Below are 23,486 nucleotides of genomic sequence, written 5' to 3' on the forward strand. Positions count from 1 at the left end.
CCAGAATGTTAAGCACCTTGCTCTTGTTAGTGAAAGCATTAGTGGTTTTAAATTTTCCTTGTACTTTTCTCTCTCTTCTATTTTTTAAAAAACTGAACATTCTAGTTTCATACTGAGAAAATAAATAATAATGAGAACAGTTTAATAGTTAATATTGGGTTTGAAAAGAGGATATTTTGAGTATATTTTATTGAGCAGTGTGCTCATCTAGCTCATGTCCCCTACCCCAAACAATGCTCTGCATGTGTTTTAAGGTGTATAGATTTTTAGGTATGGTTTAGAAGGTAATAGACCAATTATGAAACCAAGAAAATAAGCTGTTTTAAATTCTAAAATGTACACTATGTCTTTCTTTTTCTTTCCATGTACTACTAGAGACACAGCCCAGTAAGTGCAAGATTTTATATTATTACCTATGGACTTAAAAAAATCATTTTAATGTTCGAACATTGTTTTTCAGAATACTTGTGTTAAGTTTTTTAAATTTGCAGATCAAAGTATCTTGCTGTAGGCACTAACATTTTCATATTTTAAAACTTTTGAGTGTTAAAGATACATGTATTATCTTTTACTATAAAAAATACTGCATTTTTAACAATTTTTATGTAGTTTACAGTTGAGCAGATATACCGAAAACAACTTAAAGTTAGGTTCCCAGTAATATTTTATGAAGTAGGCTCCTGGCTGGCCCAGCCAGAGCATGCAACTCTTGCTCTGCATTGTGAGTTCAAGCCCTGTGTTGGGTGTGGAGCCTACTTAAAAAATAAAAAATATATTAAGAAAAATTTTTATGAAGTATTTCATTACCAAATTAAATTATTTGTTTAACAACTTTTAGTTTTTGCTTTTCTCTTTTAGGTGCAGATGAATAGGAATTCATCTAGTAAGTTTGACATTTAAATTGATTATTTTGTATCTATTAAAATTTATCAGGCAATTTGCTGAGCTTATTGTAGCCATATATATATATATATATATATATATATATATATATTTATTTATAGAAATAAATGCTTTGTTCTCATCATGACTGTTAGCAACAGACTAGATGGAAACTTACTTTAAACAGGAGACAACTTAAGTATACTATTTATTTTAGCATTTAGACATGCCTTTAAATTTAATACTTGGCTACAACATTTTTCAGAAATCAACAAAGCCAAATAGTAGCTTCTGTTTGAGAATGCAACATACATAACTCAGCCTCATGAGCCAGAAGGGACTATGAGAATGAGTAAGCTTTAGCTTTAATTATTTGTCCTATCACAATTGCAGTTTCTCTTCCATGGTTTTTGCAAGACCATTGCTCTAACCTCTGAGCTATGGAGCCACCCTACTTCCATGGTTTTTAGTATAGTAACTTAATTATACTAAAAAAATTTAGGGGGTTGTTAACATCTTATGCAGAGTCATGCATTAAAATAACAAAGGTGAGAAAAATGGAGTTAAGGCATCCTACTCAAAAGTTATGCAATTTGTAAACAAAATGGTTAATATAAACCGTAACATCAATCCTATTAAAAATTCTAGCACAATGAAAAAGACCGATTAAATGCATTATATCAAACTAAAAGTAGGATTTTACTTTAAAAAAAAAATGGTGAGTAGCTTGATGATAGGGGATGTGGGGAAAATGAGGATAAAAGTGGGCTGCTTTTATGGAGTTATGGAGATAAGGGCAAATTGTAGAAACATGGAGAACAGCACAGTAAGTGCTTTGGCTTTGAGGCCAAAAAAAGGGCCACATTGAGCCAGATGGGACAATGTGACATGAAGGGGCATCATATACAGTGTGGTATTCCTTGTAGTTTGCTGCAGTTACCTATGTTGATACATTTTGCATTCATCAGCTACATGTTGGTGATTCAAGACATCAAAGTACAGGGAAATTTGCTTATGAACTAACATGACTTTTGCATATTACTGATGCTTTCCCCTTTGTATAATAGTTGCTAATGAAATGGTTCACATTACTAATGCAAAAGGGAGCAAAACAGACTATTTTATAAAGACTGTTGCTTTAGAGTGCTATAAAAATTTTAATTTTTCGAGATACGACATCCTTCAAGAATTAACTACTTTTGGTCAATATAATCATTAATAATATTCTTACAGCTTGAAAAAATGCTTTCATGATTCATCACTTATCATTTTTGAGTAATACTTAAGTATTTGAACATATGTTCTAATTTTTAAAGTTCTAGCCCATATTTTTTTCATCTGAACACCAATTTTATTTTCATGAATATGACAGTTTAGTTGACTTAAGTAATTTCTTACCAGAGGTGTTAAAAGAAATGAAGATATAGCAGGAGTTCAGTTATTATTTTGATATTCTTAAGTCTGTTAGAAAACTTGCTAAAGGCTTATTTTCCTTTTCTTCATAATTAAAAAATTTCGATTTATGTTATCAATTCCATAATTTTTAAATTGTTCATAGTAATGAGATATATTAGTGTCTCTTTCCATGTAAGTATTTTATTACTCAGATTATGAATTGTTTCATATTTTGATTTTAATTAGGTGAAGAGCTAACAAAATCGAAGCCATGTGCTGGATCTAATGAGTAAGTTTCACATTTTTTTATTTTTAAATAGACTATATTTAGAGCAATTCTAGGTTCATAACAAAATTCAGGCGAGGATACAGTTTTTGCATGTATATCCTCTGCTCCCACATATACCCAGCCTCCTTCACTATCATAATCCCCCATTAGAATGAAACATTTGTTAAAATTTTTGAGCCTACCCTGACACATCATTGTCACCCAAAGTCTGTGGTTTACATTAAGATTCACTCATGGTCTTGTATGTCCTGTGAGTTTTGACAAATGGTCAAGGACGTGTGTCTCCATACATTATAGTGTCACACAGAATAGTTTAACTGTGCCCTCCACCTATTCATCCTTCCCTCTTTAATGTGTTTAGATATCATTCTTCTATACTTTTTTCTTAGAAAATTTTACTATCTTTGCAGTTTCAATTAGAGTACAGTGTTGTTTATCCTCTAAGCTGTGAATTGTTCTTTGGGGTTTCTGGTTGTTTTAAATTATTTCTCACTTGACACTATTTTTTATAATTTTTAAAAAAATCCATTTAACTGTATTTGGCCTTGGTGGCTTTACTACTTCTAAATAAATGGTAGTGTCCCAAGTTCATATATGTCTGTATTTTAACTAGTTATTCTCATGGAAATTTTCTCGTTTTTTTTCCTTCAATTATTGGCTGTAACCCTGTAAAATATACTGCACTTTTAATGAACTTCAACAAGAAGATGTCTGAAGTTAAAAAAGGAGAGGGCTAGAAACCATGTTCCTAGCTCTTTTTAAAAAGGAAAAAATACTTTAAGCCACTGTTTCTTTCATGCGTTTTTTTTTTCATTTCTTTATCTGTCAGTAAGAATATATTCTTTTAATGTTTTTTTTCTTTTGTGTAAGTAAAAGTAGTCTTCATTAAATGGAGAGTTTAAAATTATTTAATACTTTTAAAGTTAGGCATTAATTGAGCACAGTGGTGGTATTCATTTATCATTTTAAAAGGTAAAGTTCAGTGCTTTAAAATTTTGTTTTCAGTAATTTATGCAGTTGTGATCCTAGGTTTTAAATACAAGGTGTGGTATGCTTCCATGTAAGTGCGTGTTGAGGTACTAGATATGTGCTTATAGATAACTACCATTTTTATTGTAATGAGCCTGTTTTCTAAGATGTGAGAACATAATGTTAAAAATTAATGGCTGTTTGATACATTAAAATACTGTTTTAATGGGATTAATTTTTTTTTTTTTACATCTTATATATAATTTTTACTTGTCAGTCATATCTCTGTAAAGCTGGAAAAAAAAATTTAAAAAAGAGGTAGTGGCAAAGTTCAGGTACTATAGGATCTTAGAGATGAGACATCTTAAAAGGTGTATGACTAAAATGAAAAAAAAGAAACATGGATTTAAAAGTTTTTATTAAAGTAAAGAGCTGCAAGTTCAATCTTGAGAGTAACTAGGCCAGTGGATTCCAAGGGGTCAGTAGAGGGAAATCTTTGGTTATGCAGCATGTTGACTTTTTTGAAACTTGAATTTTGGTGTTCTTGATGCTTTTGTCCATAGTCTTGGTTACCTTTCATAAAAAGACCTGAGTGACCCAAACATTTCACCAGACTGCCTCAGTGACCCAGGCTGTGGATTGCCCAGGGAGAAGTCCTCCCCTTGCATGATCTACTATAATAATCAGGCCTTTGAAGGTTATATCAGGGTTATATCAAGTAAGCTGTTGGGCTTATTTCTGTACTTGACAATTTCAAAGATGAAAGAAAAGGATAAATAGATATTTTTTTAAATTATTTTTGGGGACAGAAGGGGAGAAAGAAATCTACGCTGTCATCTCAGAGCTCAATGCAGGACTTGAACTCAGGAACCAAACCATGAGGTCATGACCTGAGCCAATATCAAGAGTTGGATGCTTAAGCGACTGAGCCACCCAGGCGCCCCTAAAGATTTTTTAAAAAGTACTTAAATATGACCTTATAAAATTTGTACCTGATTTCCTATCACTCAAAGAAATTTTCTATCCATGACTTGGGGCTAGGACACTCTTGTAGGATTAATTAAGTACCTTTCTGTCCTTAGGCAGCTGTTTTAGACCCTTTTATTGCTTTTCTTGTAAAGCTGAAATGATTTCTGTTCTTAGAACCCCAAAGATTGCTACAGTATAACAAGGTGTGATTGATGGGAATTAATCTTCTCTATTCCACCCTAGCGATTTCACATAATGTTATTGGAGGGTCTGCTTATAGCAGTTAACGAATTATTTATTAGTATACAATTTTAATTTAAACTTTCCTCACATATTCCATTGGTAGAATGCCCAACTTTTAAATCATATATATTTAGCTATTCCAGTTCTGTGATATAAAAATAAGTGACTAGATTTTATACTAATAAAATATTCCTTAATTAAATCTGTTTTTTAAATGTTATGGTAGGAAGGGGACCAGCGATTTACTTGCTTGGGATCCCCTGTTTGGACCATCTCTTGATTCATCTTCTTCTACTTCACTAACTTCGTCGTCATCATCAGGTAAATGTATATAAATATATATGTATATATATATATATATATATTTAAAGTGAGGAATGCATTAGTTACTTTTTTCCTAATTGATTTGTTCATTACTTGTGTGTTGTTCTTAATCAAAAATATTTTTAACTTGTCCTCGCATATTGCCAGGTAAAAGTGATTTTGTACTGGTTCTCTTAACTTAGCTGAGAGACCCTATGGCTTAAACAAAAATACATCAAACCAGTTTTTTTTTTCATTCATGTATTTATTTCTATGCATCATTCCCTTATCTGTGTCCAAATAATTTTTTTCCCAATATTTTATTTTCTTAAGTAATCTCTACTTCCAGCATGGGGCTCAAACCCACAACCCCAAGATTAAGACTTGCATGCTCCAACCACGGAGCCATTCAGGCACCCCACAACATGTTTATAGATAATTCCACTGCATGAATGTGCATTAATGTAACCAGTCCTTTTTTATTGGACATTTGAATTGCATCCAATTTTCTAGTGTTGTGAACATCCATGAATAGAACACATTTTGTGTACATGTTTCATAATATCCTTATAATTTATCAGTACAACGTTTGAATCCCAAGATATACCCATTGATATTTATTGCCAAACTGCTTTCCAGAAAGGTGTTAGTGCTTCCCAAGCAATACATAAAAGAACTTGATGAATGCTTTTTAGTTGGTGTTTTGACAAGAATGTGTTCTCTTTTCTTCAAAATATAAAAACCGATTAGCCAACAATCAAAGCAAGCATCCAAATGCTTGTTGAATAAAATCATCGCTTGTTCAAAGCAAAAAAATAAAACAAAATTCACTTTAAGTTGATCTTCTGCCTTCTCTGGGATTTCAGAAATGCCATTCAGTATTTGAGGTTAGGAGAGTGGTAGAATGGTTGGAGAGAACTTGAATTGACTGAGTTCCTGTCACGTTGCTCTGCTAGGAGCTGCATATCGTCTATTTAAGTTCATTAACTGCTCCATGAAGTCCATTTTATTGTCCCTATTTTGTAGATGAAAAAACGTAAAGCTCGAAGACGATCAGGAACTTCTGTAAGAGCGTATAAATTGGAAATGATGAAGCATCTGATCAAATCTGGATCTTATAATTAGAAAGTCTTTGTTCATTGCACTCTGACATATTAACTAAACAATAATCCATGCTGAACCATTTTACTACTAATGAAATAAACACTAGTATTTAAAATTAGATTATTTATAAACCAATTTTTAAAAGAAATTGTAGATTTTAGGCAACCTTAACTCCAATTTGGAATTTTGAAGGGAAAGTGCTCTGTATCTAATAGTTTGTAAAATAGCAAGAAACAACAAAAGACAGTTGAACATATTCTGAAGTGGCATTACAGCCTTCCTCAGTGGGCTTGTTAGTAGTTTTATAAAACTAAACTTAATAGATTATATAAGGAAGGTTAATTGTACAGGCAAAACTGAAGTTGTCATGAAGGTCTCTTTTTTGTTTGTTTATTTATTTATTTATTAATGTTTATTTATTTTTGAGACAGAGAGAGACAGAGCATGAACGGGGGAGGGTCAGAGAGAGAGGGAGACACAGAATCTGAAACAGGCTCCAGGCTCTGAGCTGTCAGCACAGAGCCCAACACGGGGCTCGAACTCACGAACCATGAGATCATGACTGGAGCCAAAGTCGGACGCTTAACTGACTGAGCCACCCAGGCACCCCTAGGTCTTGTTTTTGTTTAGTAAAAATGTCAGAATGGTGTTTTGTATTTAGAATGAAGAAGGTCATAAGTAGTGTATTTTAATTTTGTTAATACACTTTTATGAATTATTTTTCAGAATCCTTAATGAAAATTTTCACATTGAAAATCAAAGGCTTTAGTGATACAGAAATTTCTTCCTAACTCTGCCCTTAGTTTCTCTTTTTATTTTTATTTTTTTTTATTTTTTATTTATTTATTTTTTTCAACGTTTATTTATTTTTGGGACAGAGAGAGACAGAGCATGAACGGGGGAGGGGCAGAGAGAGAGGGAGACACAGAATTGGAAACAGGCTCCAGGCTCTGAGCCATCAGCCCAGAGCCCGACGCGGGGCTCGAACTCACGGACCGCGAGATCGTGACCTGGCTGAAGTCGGACGCTCAACCGACTGCGCCACCCAGGCGCCCCAGTTTCTCTTTTTAAAAAAAAATTTTTTTTTAATGTTTATTTCTGAGACAGAGTGACAGAGCATAAGTGGGGGAGGGGCAGAGAGAGAGGAGACACAGAATCCGAAGCAGGCTCCAGGCTCTGAACTGTCAGCACAGAGCCCCATGCGAGGCTCGAACTCACAGACGGCGAGATCATGACCTGAGCCAAAGTCAGACGCTCAAGCGACTGAGCCACCCAGGCACCCCTCTCTTTTTCTTTAACACAGTTTCTTACTTTTCAAAAAAGTTCTCTTTTCCTCTTGCTAACTGTCTGAAGAATGTTTCACCCCTATCACTTTTAATTTCAGACAAAAAGGATTCATTTTCATTTAGTGGCCATTTGATGTGCAGTAGCTAGGAAATAAAACATTTATTAACCGTTTGCTACTTTTTAAGTTCACTTTCATATGCATTTTTAAACCTTTCTATATAGTCTGAAAAATGATATCAAATTACTTTGCCTTTCAGGGAATGTTAGTCGTGTTGAAAAGAGATGATGATACAAGTCTAAAAAGGTGTAAAGGTGATAGTGCTGTGTTACGCAACAAGTGCCTAACTGGCTAGTAGTAAAACTCCCAACATGTTAGGAGGTAAGACAGACTAAATCAGTTTTGCAGTTAATACAAAAAACCAGCCTTAAAAAAAAAAAAAAAAAAGCATAATATTTTTCAAAACGTTATTTTCAGGGATTTTTGCTGAGCACCAGAGCTCAATTAATCTACAGGCAGAGAAGACATAGTCTATAGTAAGGTTTATCAGAGGAGGGGTTTGTTTATATATAAATATTTATACTTTTACCAGCTGTTAAGAGTTACCTTTTACTTCTCTGGGCAAACAGGAATAATTGTGGCTTTATATATTTTTGACCTTGGGTTTTACTCTTATGTTCTTTAAGTTTCTTATGCTCATACTTAATTTCCTCGGTTAATAGAAAGTTTGAGCTCCTGCTTTTCTTCCTGTATTACTATATTTTTCTAGTTTTGAGGGACTAAAATAACATTAACCTGAAATGAGAAAACTATTTGGCTATGTAGATTCATATTTTTGTTCTAGAATTTTCCTGTTGCTTCTGGTTTTCAACTGCTTTCTCCTTCTTCCACTGAACTTAGAAAGAACGCAACACAAACTCTTTGTGTCCCACTGATTTGAGTGTATGGTAATTGAATCTTTCCTTGAAACCAGCATGTTTTTGGACTTTGAAAAAGCAAATTGTGGTTATTTAAAAGAGCTGAATGTTAACAGTTCTACCAGGCTTGGTTTGAGTCAGTCTTAATACATTGACAATCCATTTGTCAGTGATGAAGCTCAGGTATACATACCTATCTCTACTATGTTACATTCTCATAAGCTTGAAATGCCTTGAGTAGTGATGAGTGCTGGTTTCATTGATAACGAACCTGTCTTTAAAGTAAGTATGTCATGGGGCACCTGGGTGGCTCAGTCGGTTGAGCCTCCGACTTCGGCTCAGGTCATGATCTCACAGTCCTTGAGTTCGAGCCCCACGTCAGGCTCTGCTCTGACAGCTCAGAGCCTGCAGCCTGTTTCAGATTGTCTCCCTCTCTCTCTGCTCCTCCCCTGCTCATGCTCTGTCTCTCTCTGTCTCAAAAATAAGTTAAAAAATAAGTTAAAAAAAACATTTAAAAAAAAGTAGTGTTCACTGGAAGAAGGCAACAGCCTTGGGATCTACATAGGGGTTCTTAGCAGCTTTTTATTGTTTTCTTCAAGCAGCTTGAACTATGCTTGTATCTATTATCCCTTCATTGTATGTGCTTTCTGAATGATTCCATACCCCTCATGCCTTTACTTTCACTCCTGTGTGACTACCTTTTTCTTTAGCTCTTTTCCTGTCACCTCTATTCTCCTTCCTTTCACACCTGCATTCCTCTGACAGTGACCATGGATCCTCAGCCTTTTGTTTCTCCATGGATATACTTAGGCCCATTCATATATTTTTAACTTTGCACATCTGCAAACTTAACTTAATGAATTATATTCTTCCCATCCATATTCTCTTCTTCAGTTTGAATTACAGTCCCATGTTTTAGATTGAAGCAAAGGGATTTGAAAATCATTTAAAATACCATGATTTAAACATATCAGCTTCCATTCTTCACTTTCGTTTTGGTTATGCTAATACATTTGTGAATTGTGATGATGTACACTTGAATTTCATTAATTTCTACTACGATGGAGTTATTTTTAATTAGAAATACACTGGTTAGTATCTGATTTATAAAATGGCAAAATTTGTAAATGGCATTGAAAAACAGTGAACATTAAATTTATGTAGGATTTAGGAACAGGAATTTTTTCATAAATAAGGTATTTTTAATACTTTTAATTATCACCAGAAACTTTACAGTGTAGTTCAACTTGTAATTTGATCTTTAAGTTTAATTAAGGTAAGTGTTTTATTTAGAGTTCATGTGAAGGTGTTGCTTCAAAGGCTTGGTCTTGCATTTCTGTAAGTAGATGTATTGGCAATAAACTAAAGACCTTAGGCCTGAAATTGGTGTATTTTTACTGCTATTTATCATTTTATCTTTTTATAGGTGTAAAGAATTGAGACAGGAATACACTTTATATCGTGTGTCAATTCTACTGAAAAGTCAATGTTTTGTTTTTTAGGAATATTGTTAGCTTCAAGAAAAGCATATTTGATAGACTTCCAGTATTTCAACAAGTATCTATAATTATATTATAGATATATAATATGTATATTACAAAACTCCTGAAAAATTAGCTTTGAGTCCTAAGAATTCCTCTATAATAGAATGTATTTATGTAAGGTTTGTTACATACTAATGGTTTTCTTCAAATTCTCTTTTTCCCCCTACCAGCCAGGCCCACAACTCCTCTTTCTGTAGGCACCATTGTCCCACCTCCAAGGCCTGCTTCCAGACCAAAGCTTACTTCAGGCAAACTCAGTGGGATTAATGAAATAGTATGTACTCAGGTTTTTTTTTTTTTTTTTAATTATAACTGTTTGATTTAAGATGCAAATATTTTTCTATATACCCCTTTATCATTAAATGCTTGGAATTATCTACTTGAGTCTTCAAATTATAGGAAAATTTTTCTAGCCAACACTTCCTTTACTTCCTCATGTTACATGGAGCAAGACATTGTTCGGGAAGAAAGGAGATTTCCTAAGAAAGTTAGCACATTATAAGAATAACCATTTAGTACCCATTCTTTCACAATTAAGAAGCAATTTTCATATAATTCTGCTGTAAGTCAAATATTACGGAAGAGATGGTGACCTTTCCCTAGGGTTTAGAAGTGTACTGCCAGGAGAATCCTGGAGGGAATCTAGTCCAGCTTTATTTTATGTATAAAGAGACTGGAGGTGATGTTACTTAACTGGCTTGTGAAAGTACATGTTGCTTAAAGAAAAAAACATTGGTCTACAAAAGTTGTCAGATAACTAAAGAAAATGTATGAGTTATATTCAGAGAGAGACTTTCCCAAACCAGTCTTCTTGCTTCTTACCTACTGTGTGTCATGTTTTACACTAATTGCCAGTATTAAATTTCTGAAAGTCAAGCTTAATCTTCTTTTTCTCTAGATAGACCTCTCCATTGGTTGCCTGTAGTCCATGTGGTTGAATGTTTTAGCTGAATGTACAAGGCTCTTTAAAAAGGTGCCTCAACAACCTGCATTATTACCAGACTAACTGTCCAACTTTCTCCTCTTTGCAACTTAACGTTCTAGCCATTTGAAACTTTCCACTGTTCCCCAAACACATCATGCTCTTTTATGTATCCACGTCTTACTTTGCAGCCTTTACGGAAATGCCCCTCAGTTGTTTATATAGGAAACTGCCCTCTTTTTTTTTTTTTTTTTTTTTTTAAGATCCAGCTAAATACCATCTAGCTAAATCCCTCTTTGATCATTACTTCTCCCCAAGTGGATTTAATCACTCTCTTCCTTATACCCACCCATGTACTTTGCTCATATTTCTCTTAGTGCACAAATTACATTGTATATACTTTCTTTGTGTGTGTTCCCCTCACTGGACTATGCCTTTGCCACGTTAGTACTTTGCATAATGCCTGTCACGTAGGAGATGTTTCATGAAAAATCTAAAAGGCTTGAGCACCAAGTGCTGAAATAGTGACCTCTTTCTTTTGTTACCCTAACGAACAGACTTAAGGAAATGAGATCAAAGACTAGATACAAGCTGGTAAGGAGATAATTATTTTTCATAGAATATAAAAATGACTACCTCTTAATAACATGTGATTTTTTCCTGATTACAAAAGCAGTACGTGATCATGTGAAATTTGGGAAATAGAGAAAACAAAATTAAAATCCCTTTCATATTTCATGACTCAAAGATATGCAGTTAACACTTTTATATATATCCTTTCATTAAGTTTTGAGTGCTTAAATATTCAGACTCAGTAAAATATAGTTGTTAAAAGCACAAGCTTATTAGTCAATAGTTACCTGAGCGACATTAGTCAAGTTATGTACTTGGAGTCTCTTATTTCCTTATAGGTAAAGAAGTATAAAGATAACAGGTGGTATGAGACTTCAGTGAGTTACTGTGTGTTAGATACTTAGAACATTGTGGAGTGGAAGTAATTGCTCAGAAAAGTTACTGTGAATGATATGTGTACATTTTTAATGTCAAACATACTTTTTATTCTTCACTTGAAAATATTTTGGGAACACCTTTCAATTTCATGAATTACTCTTTAGATTTCAAACTTATTTCAAGTGGTAGAATCTTTTTTCAAATAATCTTAAGTTGCAAGTGTATTAAATAAGTAAAATTGGGACTTTTATACTTGAATCTTTCATCCTTTACTCCCACCGCAGCCTTGAGAGCCTTCTAGAAACCACCCTTTGAGGGCTTCAGGGAGCACCATTTGAAACAGCTGCAGAGCATAAATGCTGTATCTTGTAACACCACCGTCAGCATTAAATTTCCAAAGGTTTTTAGAGACGTGATTTGACATTTAGTTTATTTCCAAGTTTTCATTAGTCAGCACTGTCTTAATGATTTCATTATAAACAATGTCTTAATATCCTTTTGTTCTTCGCAGACTTTATGTTTAGTAAATTTTAAAGTGAAATTCATGAACTAAAGGGTATGCACCTTTTTTAAGACTCTTGATGATTATTACTGTATTGCCCACCAGAAAGTTTATGCTGATTTTAATTCTCTCCAGCTGTACATCGAAGTGCCCTTTTCCTTGCCTGCTTGGATGTGCACTTTTTTGGGGAGAGGGCACCTACCTTTCACTAGATGCTCAAAGGGTGTATAATCACACACCCTTTTCACATTCCTGTTGGGATTGCCTCATTGTTTAGAGCAGTGGTTTTCAAAGTTTGGTCCCCAGACTAGCAGCATTACCATACCTAGGATTGGGAGAAATGTAGTTTATCTGTCTCCATCCCAGACAAATCAGAAATTCTGGGAAGTGGCCCTCCAAGTGATTCTGATGCATGTTTAAGAACTGCTGTTTTTAAGTAGTGCTGTTCAACAGAAATATAAACGCAGCAGATACTGAAGTTTTTCTAGTAGCCACATTAAAAACAGTAAAATTAACTGATTTTACTCAGTATATTAAAAAAAAACATTTTACAGTGTAATCACTATAAAGATGGAGAGTTTCTTTTCTGTGTGTGCTAAGTCTTCAAAATCTGTCTGTTTTATACTTAGAACTCATCTCAAATTTGAACTAGCCACATTTCAAGTGCTGTGGCTACTGTACTGGACAGTGCCATTCCAAAATCAGAAAACCACTTAAGAGCTGTTTTTGTCTTTTCCTAGAAAGTTATAAAATGTGCATTCTAAACTGTAAATTGTAAAAATGTAGCCACATGGTATGGTCATGAGGCCATGTTGCTACAGGAGAAATTTCTCCTACAGTACATGGTCAAGATTTTTTCTAAGCTTATAGATTTCACATAGCTGTTGAGTTTAATATGTGTTTGACTTCATGCCTTGCACCACTTCCATCTGTATACAGAGCTGCATTTTTATGCCTTGCTATATTTTTTAAATCTAGTAGTTATTATAATCAGTCATCAAAAAGCTATTCTCTGGAACTAATAGTTCAAAAATAGTTAATTGAGGGAGTGGGAGGTTACTTAGTATAAAACACTTTGGATGGTACCTAATTTTTATGTGTCTATCTGTAAATTTATATTCATACAATAGAGAGTTGACTAATTTTAGTGTAGGAGTGCTTATAGGGTGTTTTGTTTTTGTTTTTTTGTCTTTAGTTTTTCATATTCCTCAAATAATTGAAGACAGAAACAGGATCTTTCTTGTTCACTGCTTTGTATCTAGTGTATCTAACCCATGGCTTGACCCATAGTAGTGACACATAGTAGGCATCGAATAAATATTATATTCATTTACGTAATACTTTCACAAGCAGGAAAATGTTATTTTTAACTAAGTTAAATATGCCTTATTTAAAAAAATGAAACCCTTTAGGAAGTGTTGCTCATGTATTATTGGAACACTTAGGAATGTGGAAGGAAAAAATCCATTCACCTAAGTAAAAGAAATGAACAGAAGTTCAAATTTTCATATGTATTTTTATGTTTAGAAAAGTGGGAAGGCAATAGAATTAAGATTTCCTCAAACGTCTTTTTTGAGTGAACTGTCTCAATGAGAAAGCGTTACAAGGAATTGTAAAGGCAATGTGGACAGATTTGTAAACACCACAAATAAAGGGCGAGCAAGATTTAGGGACAAAGTGTTTGCAGCAGATAAAGCAAAGGGTTAGTGAAAGCTCAGGTAGTATTAAGCTCCCCCGAAACTAAATTAGACAAAGCCAACAAAGACAACTCCTAAAAGGTAAAATGCCCATCTTATTTTTATCTATTTTAAAATTATTTTTCCATCTAAGGCTCATCCATTCATTGCTGACAAAGGTGCAGAGAAATATTCTATTTATAGGGAGTAAAGTGAATAATCCTTTTGGGAAGCAGTTTGGCAGTATGAAAGAAAAGCCTTCATGGTGTTTAAGCTTATAATTTAACCTCTGAAACTCTGTCTTAAGTATACTTATTGAAATAGAGAAAATGTTTAATGTATAAAGGTTCTCTTGACAGCATTATTTTTTTTTTTCAACGTTTATTTATTTTTGGGACAGAGAGAGACAGAGCATGAACGGGGGAGGGGCAGAGAGAGAGGGAGACACAGAATCGGAAACAGGCTCCAGGCTCTGAGCCATCAGCCCAGAGCCTGACGCGGGGCTCGAACTCACGGACCGCGAGATCGTGACCTGGCTGAAGTCGGACGCCCAACCGACTGTGTCACCCAGGCGCCCCGACAGCATTATTTTAAAATAGCCTTCTCTGCCTTTAACATATTCTTGAAAATGATTTGACTTATGCCATCTCTATTTTTAGTTAAAAGAAACACTTTTAACTCTTTCAACTTTTTAGTTAAAAGAAAATAAATTTGGTTGATTATATTAAAATTAATCTTAACATACCTAAATATCTTTTCTAATAACAGAGGAATGGTTTTACCATTCTGGTAAATAACTTTTTGTTTTTAAGCCCAGGCCATTCAGCCCACCTGTAACTTCCAATACCAGCCCACCTCCTGCAGCTCCTTTAGCCCGGGCGGAAAGTTCTTCCTCTATCTCCTCTTCGGCTTCATTAAGTGCTGCCAATACTCCAACAGTAGGTAAGTGATTATCATAGATTATATGTGAAAGTTAGCATCCAAAGTATGATCAAGCTGAATTTTGTTTTTTAATGAGCTCGTGAAAAATTTAACGTTAAGAAACTTCAGTTTTCTGTAGACACACCTGGCATTGTCAAACTAGCCACAAATTTCCCTATCTGAATAGGAGAATTTTCTAACACTGTTAAGAATGCATCAAATTTATAAACTACTGACCAGTATAAATAATTGAAGGCTGTATATAATGCAGGCCTTTCTAATGTGAAGTGATGCTTACACTCCTAAGAGCTTTTAATAACGATTCAATTTAAGGAAGGAGTTTTGTGCTTGCAATTATATATTTCTATAAGAATTTAAATCCTCAAGATTTAAAAGTAGTAGATATCAGGACATAGGTATATAAACCTAAACCTAAATATTTAAAAGTAGTAGATATTAGGACATAGGTATGTAAACCTAAACCCTAGCAAGTAAGTCCAATATTTTATTACATCTAGATTTTGCTCAAGACATTTTTTTATCTTCACTTTTATCTAATTTCTACAAATTCTTATTACTTTTCTCACCCACTGTTAGTATAACAAAAAAGCTATAATGAGCACTTTATTCTTGTATTTTGTTTGTATATGTGATTTTGTTAATTTTGGTTTTTGCAAACTCTGTATTTTAGTCATAAAAAACATAGATGAATCTTTTTAGAAGTAGACATGTGGTCTGAGTAAACAGAATTAGCTTTAGGTCTCCATTTTCTCTAAATTATTTAAAGGGATTTGAATTTAATAGAATATATTTTTGATTGAGTAGGTACATACTTGTTTTTAGTCTGGGCCAGGGCAGGCAATAGTAGAACCACAGGTGAGGGAGGAAACAGGCAGGCTGGATATAATGTGGATCTTGTGCAACAAAGATACTTTAAATCTACCATAAAAGTTCCCTTTTTTAAAATTATGATGCTTATTCAGCTCTTTAAGTTTTTGATCCTTCTTATTTCTTGCAAATATTTTCTTTTCCTACAATATTTTGTTTTATTTAAATATGATAGAAGATGATAATTTGATTGGGACACTCTCTGAAATTGAAAAGCACTGTGAGACTTCACAAGGTATTGTATCAAAAGCAATATATGTGTGTTGACTAATGATCCTAAAGTGTATCTAAAATACTTTGTTATCTCATTTTTTTCCTTTTTCAGCAATGTATGGTGTCTCAGAAGTCAAGAATAACTCTAAGGTTTAACTTTCTCAGTTTGTACTAATTATGTCCAGTTGCTGTATAGGATTTATTGATATCAAATCCCCAATTATAAAAACAGTATTTTTGCATTTTCTTCATCTCCTTGCTTTTTTTTCCTTCTCAACATTAAGAAATGTCCATAAATCTTACCCCTAAAGTTGTCAGAATCAGAGAAAAAGTGGTTAGAAAAGCAGCAGAAAGACTATGTTAGTTTAAATACCTAACTTACCAGAGCAAAGGCTCTCCTAGGAAAGCCATCCATATAGTGAGGTGAAGTTAGAGGCAAAAAGGTATCAAATAGTTGGGAGTGTTTTTTACTCCTGGCTGTAAATAATTCTCCAAAAATATCCACTGATTATTACAGGAAGGTACCTCTTTCTTCAACTTTATAAGCTCTGCATTTTCAGAACATACGGTTGTTTAAATGTAGAACAATTAAACCAAAATTAGAACACATAATATCCTTATAAATACAGGTGATTTTTTTATTTCTAAGAAATTATGTATTTGGAATAATACATTATAAATTTAGACTTTTATACTTAGTTTAAGGACTCGATACAGGAAATATGCAAACATTTTTTTGAACTATGTATGTGCAATATAATCTTGAAAACAAGAATAGAAAATACACAAGGACATATGCCAAAATATTAAGTGGATTTTGAGTTTTTCCCCCACTCCTATTCAGTACTTTTTTCTTCTTGCCAGTATTTCAGTAATGGACTTAACAATTCATACAGATTATTTCAAGAATTCTCATTTTATATGCCCAGTTGGATAAGTGAAAACAGTAACATGTAGGCTTCTTTTGATTTTTAATGTCACAGTAGAAGCAGATATTAGTGTTACCCATGACTGTGTGTAAATATCCATTTATCGTAGGTGGTTTAAGGGGAAAGGTTAATTTCATAATTGAGAATATAGTTTTCTTTAATAAAGAGTATTATAGCTTTCATCTTCCCCTAGAAAACATATGCTTTTATGATTTTCTAGTGAGTCTCTATATAGAACAATATATTTTTTTTAAAAATTCACTGAACTAATTCACACATACAGTGAAATTTTCCCATTGTGCAAACATGTGTCAGCATAGATATATTCAGTTAATCTCTACTTAGTCTGCTTTTTTCACTTAACATTTTCTTATGCATATACATGAGTCTTCTGCCTCTTGGTCAGCCCCTTATCTTTCACTTCATCATCTGTCCCCTGATCCAAATTTGAATCCCTGACAACAGACATTTTTCTCTTCATTCTAGGATCTACTGTGTTCAGAGTGATCTCACGAAATGAAAAATGTAACCATGTTTCTCTTGAACATTTTTAGTAGTTTTTAGTGCCACAGGGATAAAATTAAATGTCCCCTGTGCTATGATCTGGGCCTTAAACATTTCTCTAGACAGATTTTCATGTCCTCTCATCTTTCCAGCCATCCCTTACCCACTAAGTATGTTCCCGCTTTGCAAAACTACTTGTGGCTCCAAAAGGCAGCATTTTTTTCGTGCCTCCTTAGCTCAGTACTAGACATTTGTTGGAATTAGTAAATAGAAGCTGTTGTGATTTTCTGAGTAAATTTTTATATTTATTGAGTTTTAAATTTTCGTATGAAATTTTAAGTTTTTTTGCAGTCAGAGGGAGCACTTACTTTTCCCTTTGGCCTCGCAGCAGTTCTTGTTTCCATGTACTTTTAATCCCTGAGCTATTTTTCTAACTGTGAAGAACCTTCCAAGTCAGAATTCTTCAAAATATTAAATACCACAAAATCTTCCTGGCCTTTACAGCTAACAAAAGCTTTTTCTCACTGTGTGTAGAATCTCGGGCTTACTTGTGAGGCAGAGAGAACTAGTACTGATTTTTGTCAGGCTTAGTATCTTAGGTATTTCAAAAGTAACTCACCCTTTCACTATAGGTAATCTTAGCTGAAATAGAACTATCTGGTGGCTATGAGCATTGTGTAATATTTATAGAAAAGCATACATTCAAATTTCAGAGCTACGTTGACCTAGATTATTTATTCTTATGAGAAAATCTGAATAATCTATGCTATTGGCCTTTTTTAAAATATAAAATTGCATCATTTATTGTATATTAAATAAAATGCTCCACTTTCCAGTCAGTAGCTATTGTGGTAACCTTACCACATGAGAAGAGTGGGAAGAGTACATTTGTCAAGAAAGACAATGAACTGCTTTGAGGGATTTTTCTATAATGAAATAAACTAGAAAGTTTGCTTAGGTTAAAAAAACCTGAATACATGCATAGATTAAATTTGTTTACATTTTATTATGCTTTAAAATAACTGATCTTTATATTATTTAACTCTAAGGTGTGTTATCTAAGTGAACTTTGTGTCAGGAATGTTTAAAATTAACATTATTTGTCCTGTTTATCAAGATAATGGGAATATATGGGAATATAATGTATGCATTAGACAAAGAGGTAAAAGAATTCTAGTGAGTAGTGTCCGAAACATTATGTTATTCAGTTAGAAATAGCTGACGGATGGAAATAGCTGAAACACAAAAATCCAGCTTAATGCCCTGAAGTATTTGAGTGGTAGAACTTGAAACAATTTAGCATCTGAATGGTTGTGAAAACATATTTTAGTAGTTTTGTTCTTCAGGTGAAGGGCTTTTTCCTTCTGACACTCCTTAACCCAAGCGTTTAGTGTCATTTTAAATGAAATGAAAAGAAAAGTCATGGGGCGCCTGGGTGGCGCAGTCGGTTAAGCGTCCGACTTCAGCCAGGTCACGATCTCGTGGTCCGTGAGTTCGAGCCCCGCGTCAGGCTCTGGGCTGATGGCTCAGAGCCTGGAGCCTGTTTCCGTTTCTGTGTCTCCCTCTCTCTCTGCCCCTCCCCCGTTCATGCTCTGTCTCTCTCTGCCCCAAAAATAAATAAACGTTGAAAAAAAAAAAATTTAAAAGAAAAGTCAGTAAAACATGTTTTCGTGATTTTTTTTTGTCCTCTGTATTATGTTTCAATTTGTTTTCTGCCCTATTTTTTTAACCTCCAGATTTATACCTGGGCCATCAATGGAACCAATAATAGAGTCATTTGTGACAAGCTAACCTTGTGACTTTACCTGTCTTGATATTTTATAAAGCTCTTTCTATAGGATTTAACAAATAAATTGCATATGTATTCTAGGTGTGTCACGAGGTCCCAGCCCTGTCAGCCTTGGAAATCAGGACACCTTACCTGTGGCAGTTGCCCTTACAGAATCTGTTAATGCCTACTTTAAAGGAGCAGACCCTACCAAGTTAGTTTTAAAAAAGTGTGTGTGTGTGTGTGTGTGTGTGTGTGTGTGTGTGTGTGTTTGGTGGGGAGGGGGCTTGGTAATATATTTGCAGAGTTACATTTTGATTCTCTATAGGTTAGAGTTTTCTATTATTTATTTACCTGGGTTTTTGTTTTTTTGTTTTTTTTTGCTATCACATATAGTCATTTAGCAATTGTCTTTCCAAACAAAACAAAACAAATCACTATAATCAGCAGTGGGGATGGCTTTTCTCCCCAGTTTATTTACATTCTTGCCCAAGCTTTGTGCGCCATCTGCTGTGTGATATATCTGTAAGATCAGGATGATGGCAGCTGACCTAGAAGTGGGATAGAACTTTGAATATTGGCTTAATGTGTATCTTTGGGGAATGTGTAATGTTTGCAGGAGAGACCTAAAATGTATGTTTCATTTATGAGACTCTTGTAGAATTGGTTTAACCTCCTTCTTTTAAGAAAGTGTTTTGGTGGGGATCCCCCCCACCCCCAGTTTATTTAGATAGAGTGTGCATGAGCAGGGGAGGAGCAGAGAGAGAGAGAGGGAGAGAGAATCCCAAGCAGTCTCCACATTGTCAGCGCAGAGCCCGACACAGGACTTGAACCTACAAACTGTGAGATCATGTCCTGCGCCAAAATCAAGAGTCAAGCTTAATGGACTGAGCCACCCAGGCACCAAACTAATTTTTTTTTTCTTTTTATGATCAGAGAAAGCCTTTCTTTTTGAAAAAATATATTTTTAAATTTTTGTTAATGTTTTTTTTTATTTTTGAGAGAGAGACAGAGTATGAGGGGGGGAGGGGCAGAGAAAGAGGGAGTCACAGAATCTGAAGCAGGAACCAGGTCCTGAGCTGTCAGCACAGAGCCCGACGCAGGGCTCAAACTCAGGAAATGTGAGATCATGACCTGCGTGGAAGTTGGATGCTCAACTTATTGAGCCACCCAGGTGCCCCTAGAAAAAAAATATTTTTGAGAGAGCACGAGCACGGGATGGACAGAGAGAGGGTACAGAGGATCCGAAGCAGGCTCTGCACTGACAGTAGTGAGCCTGATGTGGGGCTCGAATTCATGAACTGAGAAATTGTGACCTGAGCCAAAGTCAGGCTCTTAACCCACTGAACCACACAGGCGCCCTGAGAAAGCGTTTCTGATGTTAAGTTGAAGCAGATATTTCAAAGACATTGAGGAGCCAACCATGCAGATGTCTGAGGGAAGAGCATTCCAGTGAGTGTAGAAGACTGAGGTAGAAGCGTGCTTGACATATTCAAAGGAAAGAGAAATATGTCACTAAGTTGGAGTTAGCAAGGAGGGGAGTGGTCAAAGAGGAGTCCTTTGAGGGGCCAGATCAGGTTGGGAATTAGAGACCATGGTAAAGAGTGTGGAGTTTATTCTGAGCAGGGCGGGAACCAGTGAAGGTCTTTGAGCAGAGAAAGTTACTTATAAGTGTTTTGAAGGAATACTCTGGCTGCCATATGGAGAATAAACTAGAATGAGCCAGAGTACAAGCAGAGAGAGAGAAGGTTAACTGCAGCAGTCCAGGTGAGAGATGATGGTGGCCTATATAAGGTTATTAACTGAGGAAGTCATGAGTAATAGTGAGATATTGAATTCATTTTGAAAATGAGTTGTCAAGATTTGCTAAGGGAGTCGGTTGGTAACAAATGAATACAGGGTGCCTGGGTGGCTCACTCATTAAGCATTTGACTTTGGCTCACGTCATGATCTCCTGGTTCATGAGTTTAAGTCCCGTACTGGGGGGACTTGAGCCCTGCTTCAGGGGAGCTCAAGCCCCACTTCTCTCTCCCTCTACCTCTCGCTCACTTGTGCCTTCTCGCTCTAAAAAAAAAAAGACAACTGAATACATGATACTGGATTTCAGGGCCTACGTCATAGGCTAGAGATGAAATACTTAGTAGTCATTAACTTGTATACGATACTTAAAACCACAAGGCCTCGGAAGAGATCTGATGAGGATTGTGGCTCCCTTCAGTGGTTAGAAAACAGAAAGACAAAATGATTGGGTAAAGGAGTTTGAAACTGCAAGCAGCAAGAGAGGTGAGGAGAGAATCAGAAGAGCAGTGTACCAAAACTAAGTGAATAAAACCCTTTTGTGAAGGATGGTGTGAAGCTGTATCGGATGCTTCTGATTCGTCAAGAAAACTTGAATTTTGACATTATGGAGGTCATTGGTGACCTTCACAAGAGCAGTTTGTCAAGTGGTAGAGATGAACTCCCTCTAAGCATGCTTTCAAGAGTGGGAGAAGAGGGGGCATGTGGGTGGCTCAGTCAGTTAAGCATCTGACTTCTGCTCAGGTCATGATCTCGCTGCTCTTGAGTTTGAGCCCCTCATCAGACTCTGTGCTGACAGTTCCGAGCCTGGAGCCTGCTTCAGATTCTGTGTGTCCCTCTCTCTCTGCCCCTCCCCTGCTCGTGCTCTGTCTCCCTCAAATATAAAACATAAAAACTAAAACAAGAGTAGGAGATGATGCAGATACAACTATATTTGGAAGGAGCAAGTATAGAAAAATTTAGGATGTTTTGCTCTAAGTGAAAGCAGAGAGGTGTAGTGATAGAGAAGTGATAGAGTCAGAGGAAGTTTTTATTAATTTTAGTGTGAGTTTTTTAAAGATACACATTTCAGCATGTCTATACACTAATGGGGAAGATCCAATATTTTTGGAAAAAATTGGGTAGGAAATTTCAGGAAACAGGGTAGTTGCATTAGAGAAGTCTTTGGTATGTAACAGATGAGCTTCAGTGCAGATGCAGTGAGATCGGCCTTACGTGCATAGACTGATCTCTTGAAACAGGAGGAAAGGTATGGATACAGAGTCAAGTAGGAGTTCACCTGTGAGACTGTAAGGAAGTTCTTTACTGATTTTATTTCCTCAGTAAAATTTAAAGTCCATCGGGGCGCCTGGGTGGTGCAGTCGGTTAAGCGTCCGACTTCAGCCAGGTCACGATCTCACGGTCTGTGAGTTCGAGCCCCGCGTCAGGCTCTGGGCTGATGGCTCGGAGCCTGGAGCCTGTTTCCGATTCTGTGTCTCCCTCTCTCTCTGCCCCTCCCCCGTTCATGCTCTGTCTCTGTCTGTCCCAACAATAAATAAAAACATTGAAAATTTAAAGTCCATGGCTGCGAGTAGAGGGAAGGAATATTTCAGACTGGAGAAGAAGGAAGGTATGAGAAGAGGTAGAATTGCATAATAGACCAGGAAATCCTAGGAGGAAAGGAGGGTTTGAAGGAATGAGTGAAGTGAAAAGGTAGTAGGAACAATGGATTGTGGAGGCTTTGATGAGAATTGTTGGAGATGTGGTACTAGACAGAGTAAGTTGGGAAAAGAGGAAGTGGCCAATAGAGGAATGAGGAGGCTGAAATCAAGATTATGGAGGGGCTGCTGTGTGACCGAAGTAGGCTGGAAGACAGGATTGTTTGGAGACAAGGGGCTGAGAACTAGGTGCCCAAAATATCAAGAGCATATTGAAATCACTACAAATTGTGATAGGAGTAATGATACAGAGACAGACTGACAGCAGGCAAAGAGCTAACATTTTCAGAAAAATCAAACAGTGTTGAAAGGGATGGAGTAGCAAGTAGTATATTGAGTTAGATAGGAGGCTGGAGGTTTTTAGGAAGGATGTAGGAATATAGAGTTGGAAGAGGCAATGAGGAGCTAGGAAGACCTCTCCCACTGCCACTCAGGCCTTATATATAGTGGGGTTTCAGTAAAAAATAGCTCCAACTGAGGATGGTGTTACCAGGGAAGCAGTCTCCTTAAGGGACAGCCAGGGGGTGGTTTTTCTAAACAAGTGAAGAGATGTGATCTTTACTCTTACATTTGTGTTTGGAGTTTAATTATTAAAGCGCCTTATTTAAACCACCTAAAATTTTCCAAATCCCTAATTTCAGGTGTATTGTGAAGATCACTGGTGACATGACAATATCGTTTCCGAGTGGAATTATTAAAGTCTTCACTAGCAATCCATCTCCAGCTGTGCTGTGTTTCAGGGTGAAACACATCAGCAGACTAGAGCAAATTCTTCCGAATGCTCAACTTGTGTTCAGGTTCGTGTACTCTTGTTTTGA

General features: G+C 35.5%; 1 protein-coding gene across 1 annotated transcript in view; it reads left to right on the top strand.

Annotated features, from left to right (window-relative positions):
- The window catches only part of FCHO2 (FCH and mu domain containing endocytic adaptor 2), a 124,067-nt gene that overhangs the window by 84,939 nt on the left and 15,642 nt on the right, over positions 1 to 23,486 (top strand). The window contains 8 exon segments of the mRNA XM_030322798.1: positions 376 to 387; positions 859 to 883; positions 2,524 to 2,566; positions 4,974 to 5,068; positions 10,071 to 10,174; positions 14,764 to 14,893; positions 19,277 to 19,388; positions 23,310 to 23,465. Coding sequence (XP_030178658.1) covers positions 376 to 387; positions 859 to 883; positions 2,524 to 2,566; positions 4,974 to 5,068; positions 10,071 to 10,174; positions 14,764 to 14,893; positions 19,277 to 19,388; positions 23,310 to 23,465 — 677 coding nt within the window.

The sequence above is a fragment of the Lynx canadensis genome, chromosome A1 (assembly GCF_007474595.2).
Source record: "Lynx canadensis isolate LIC74 chromosome A1, mLynCan4.pri.v2, whole genome shotgun sequence".
In the NCBI taxonomy this organism is placed as follows: Eukaryota; Metazoa; Chordata; class Mammalia; order Carnivora; family Felidae; genus Lynx; species Lynx canadensis.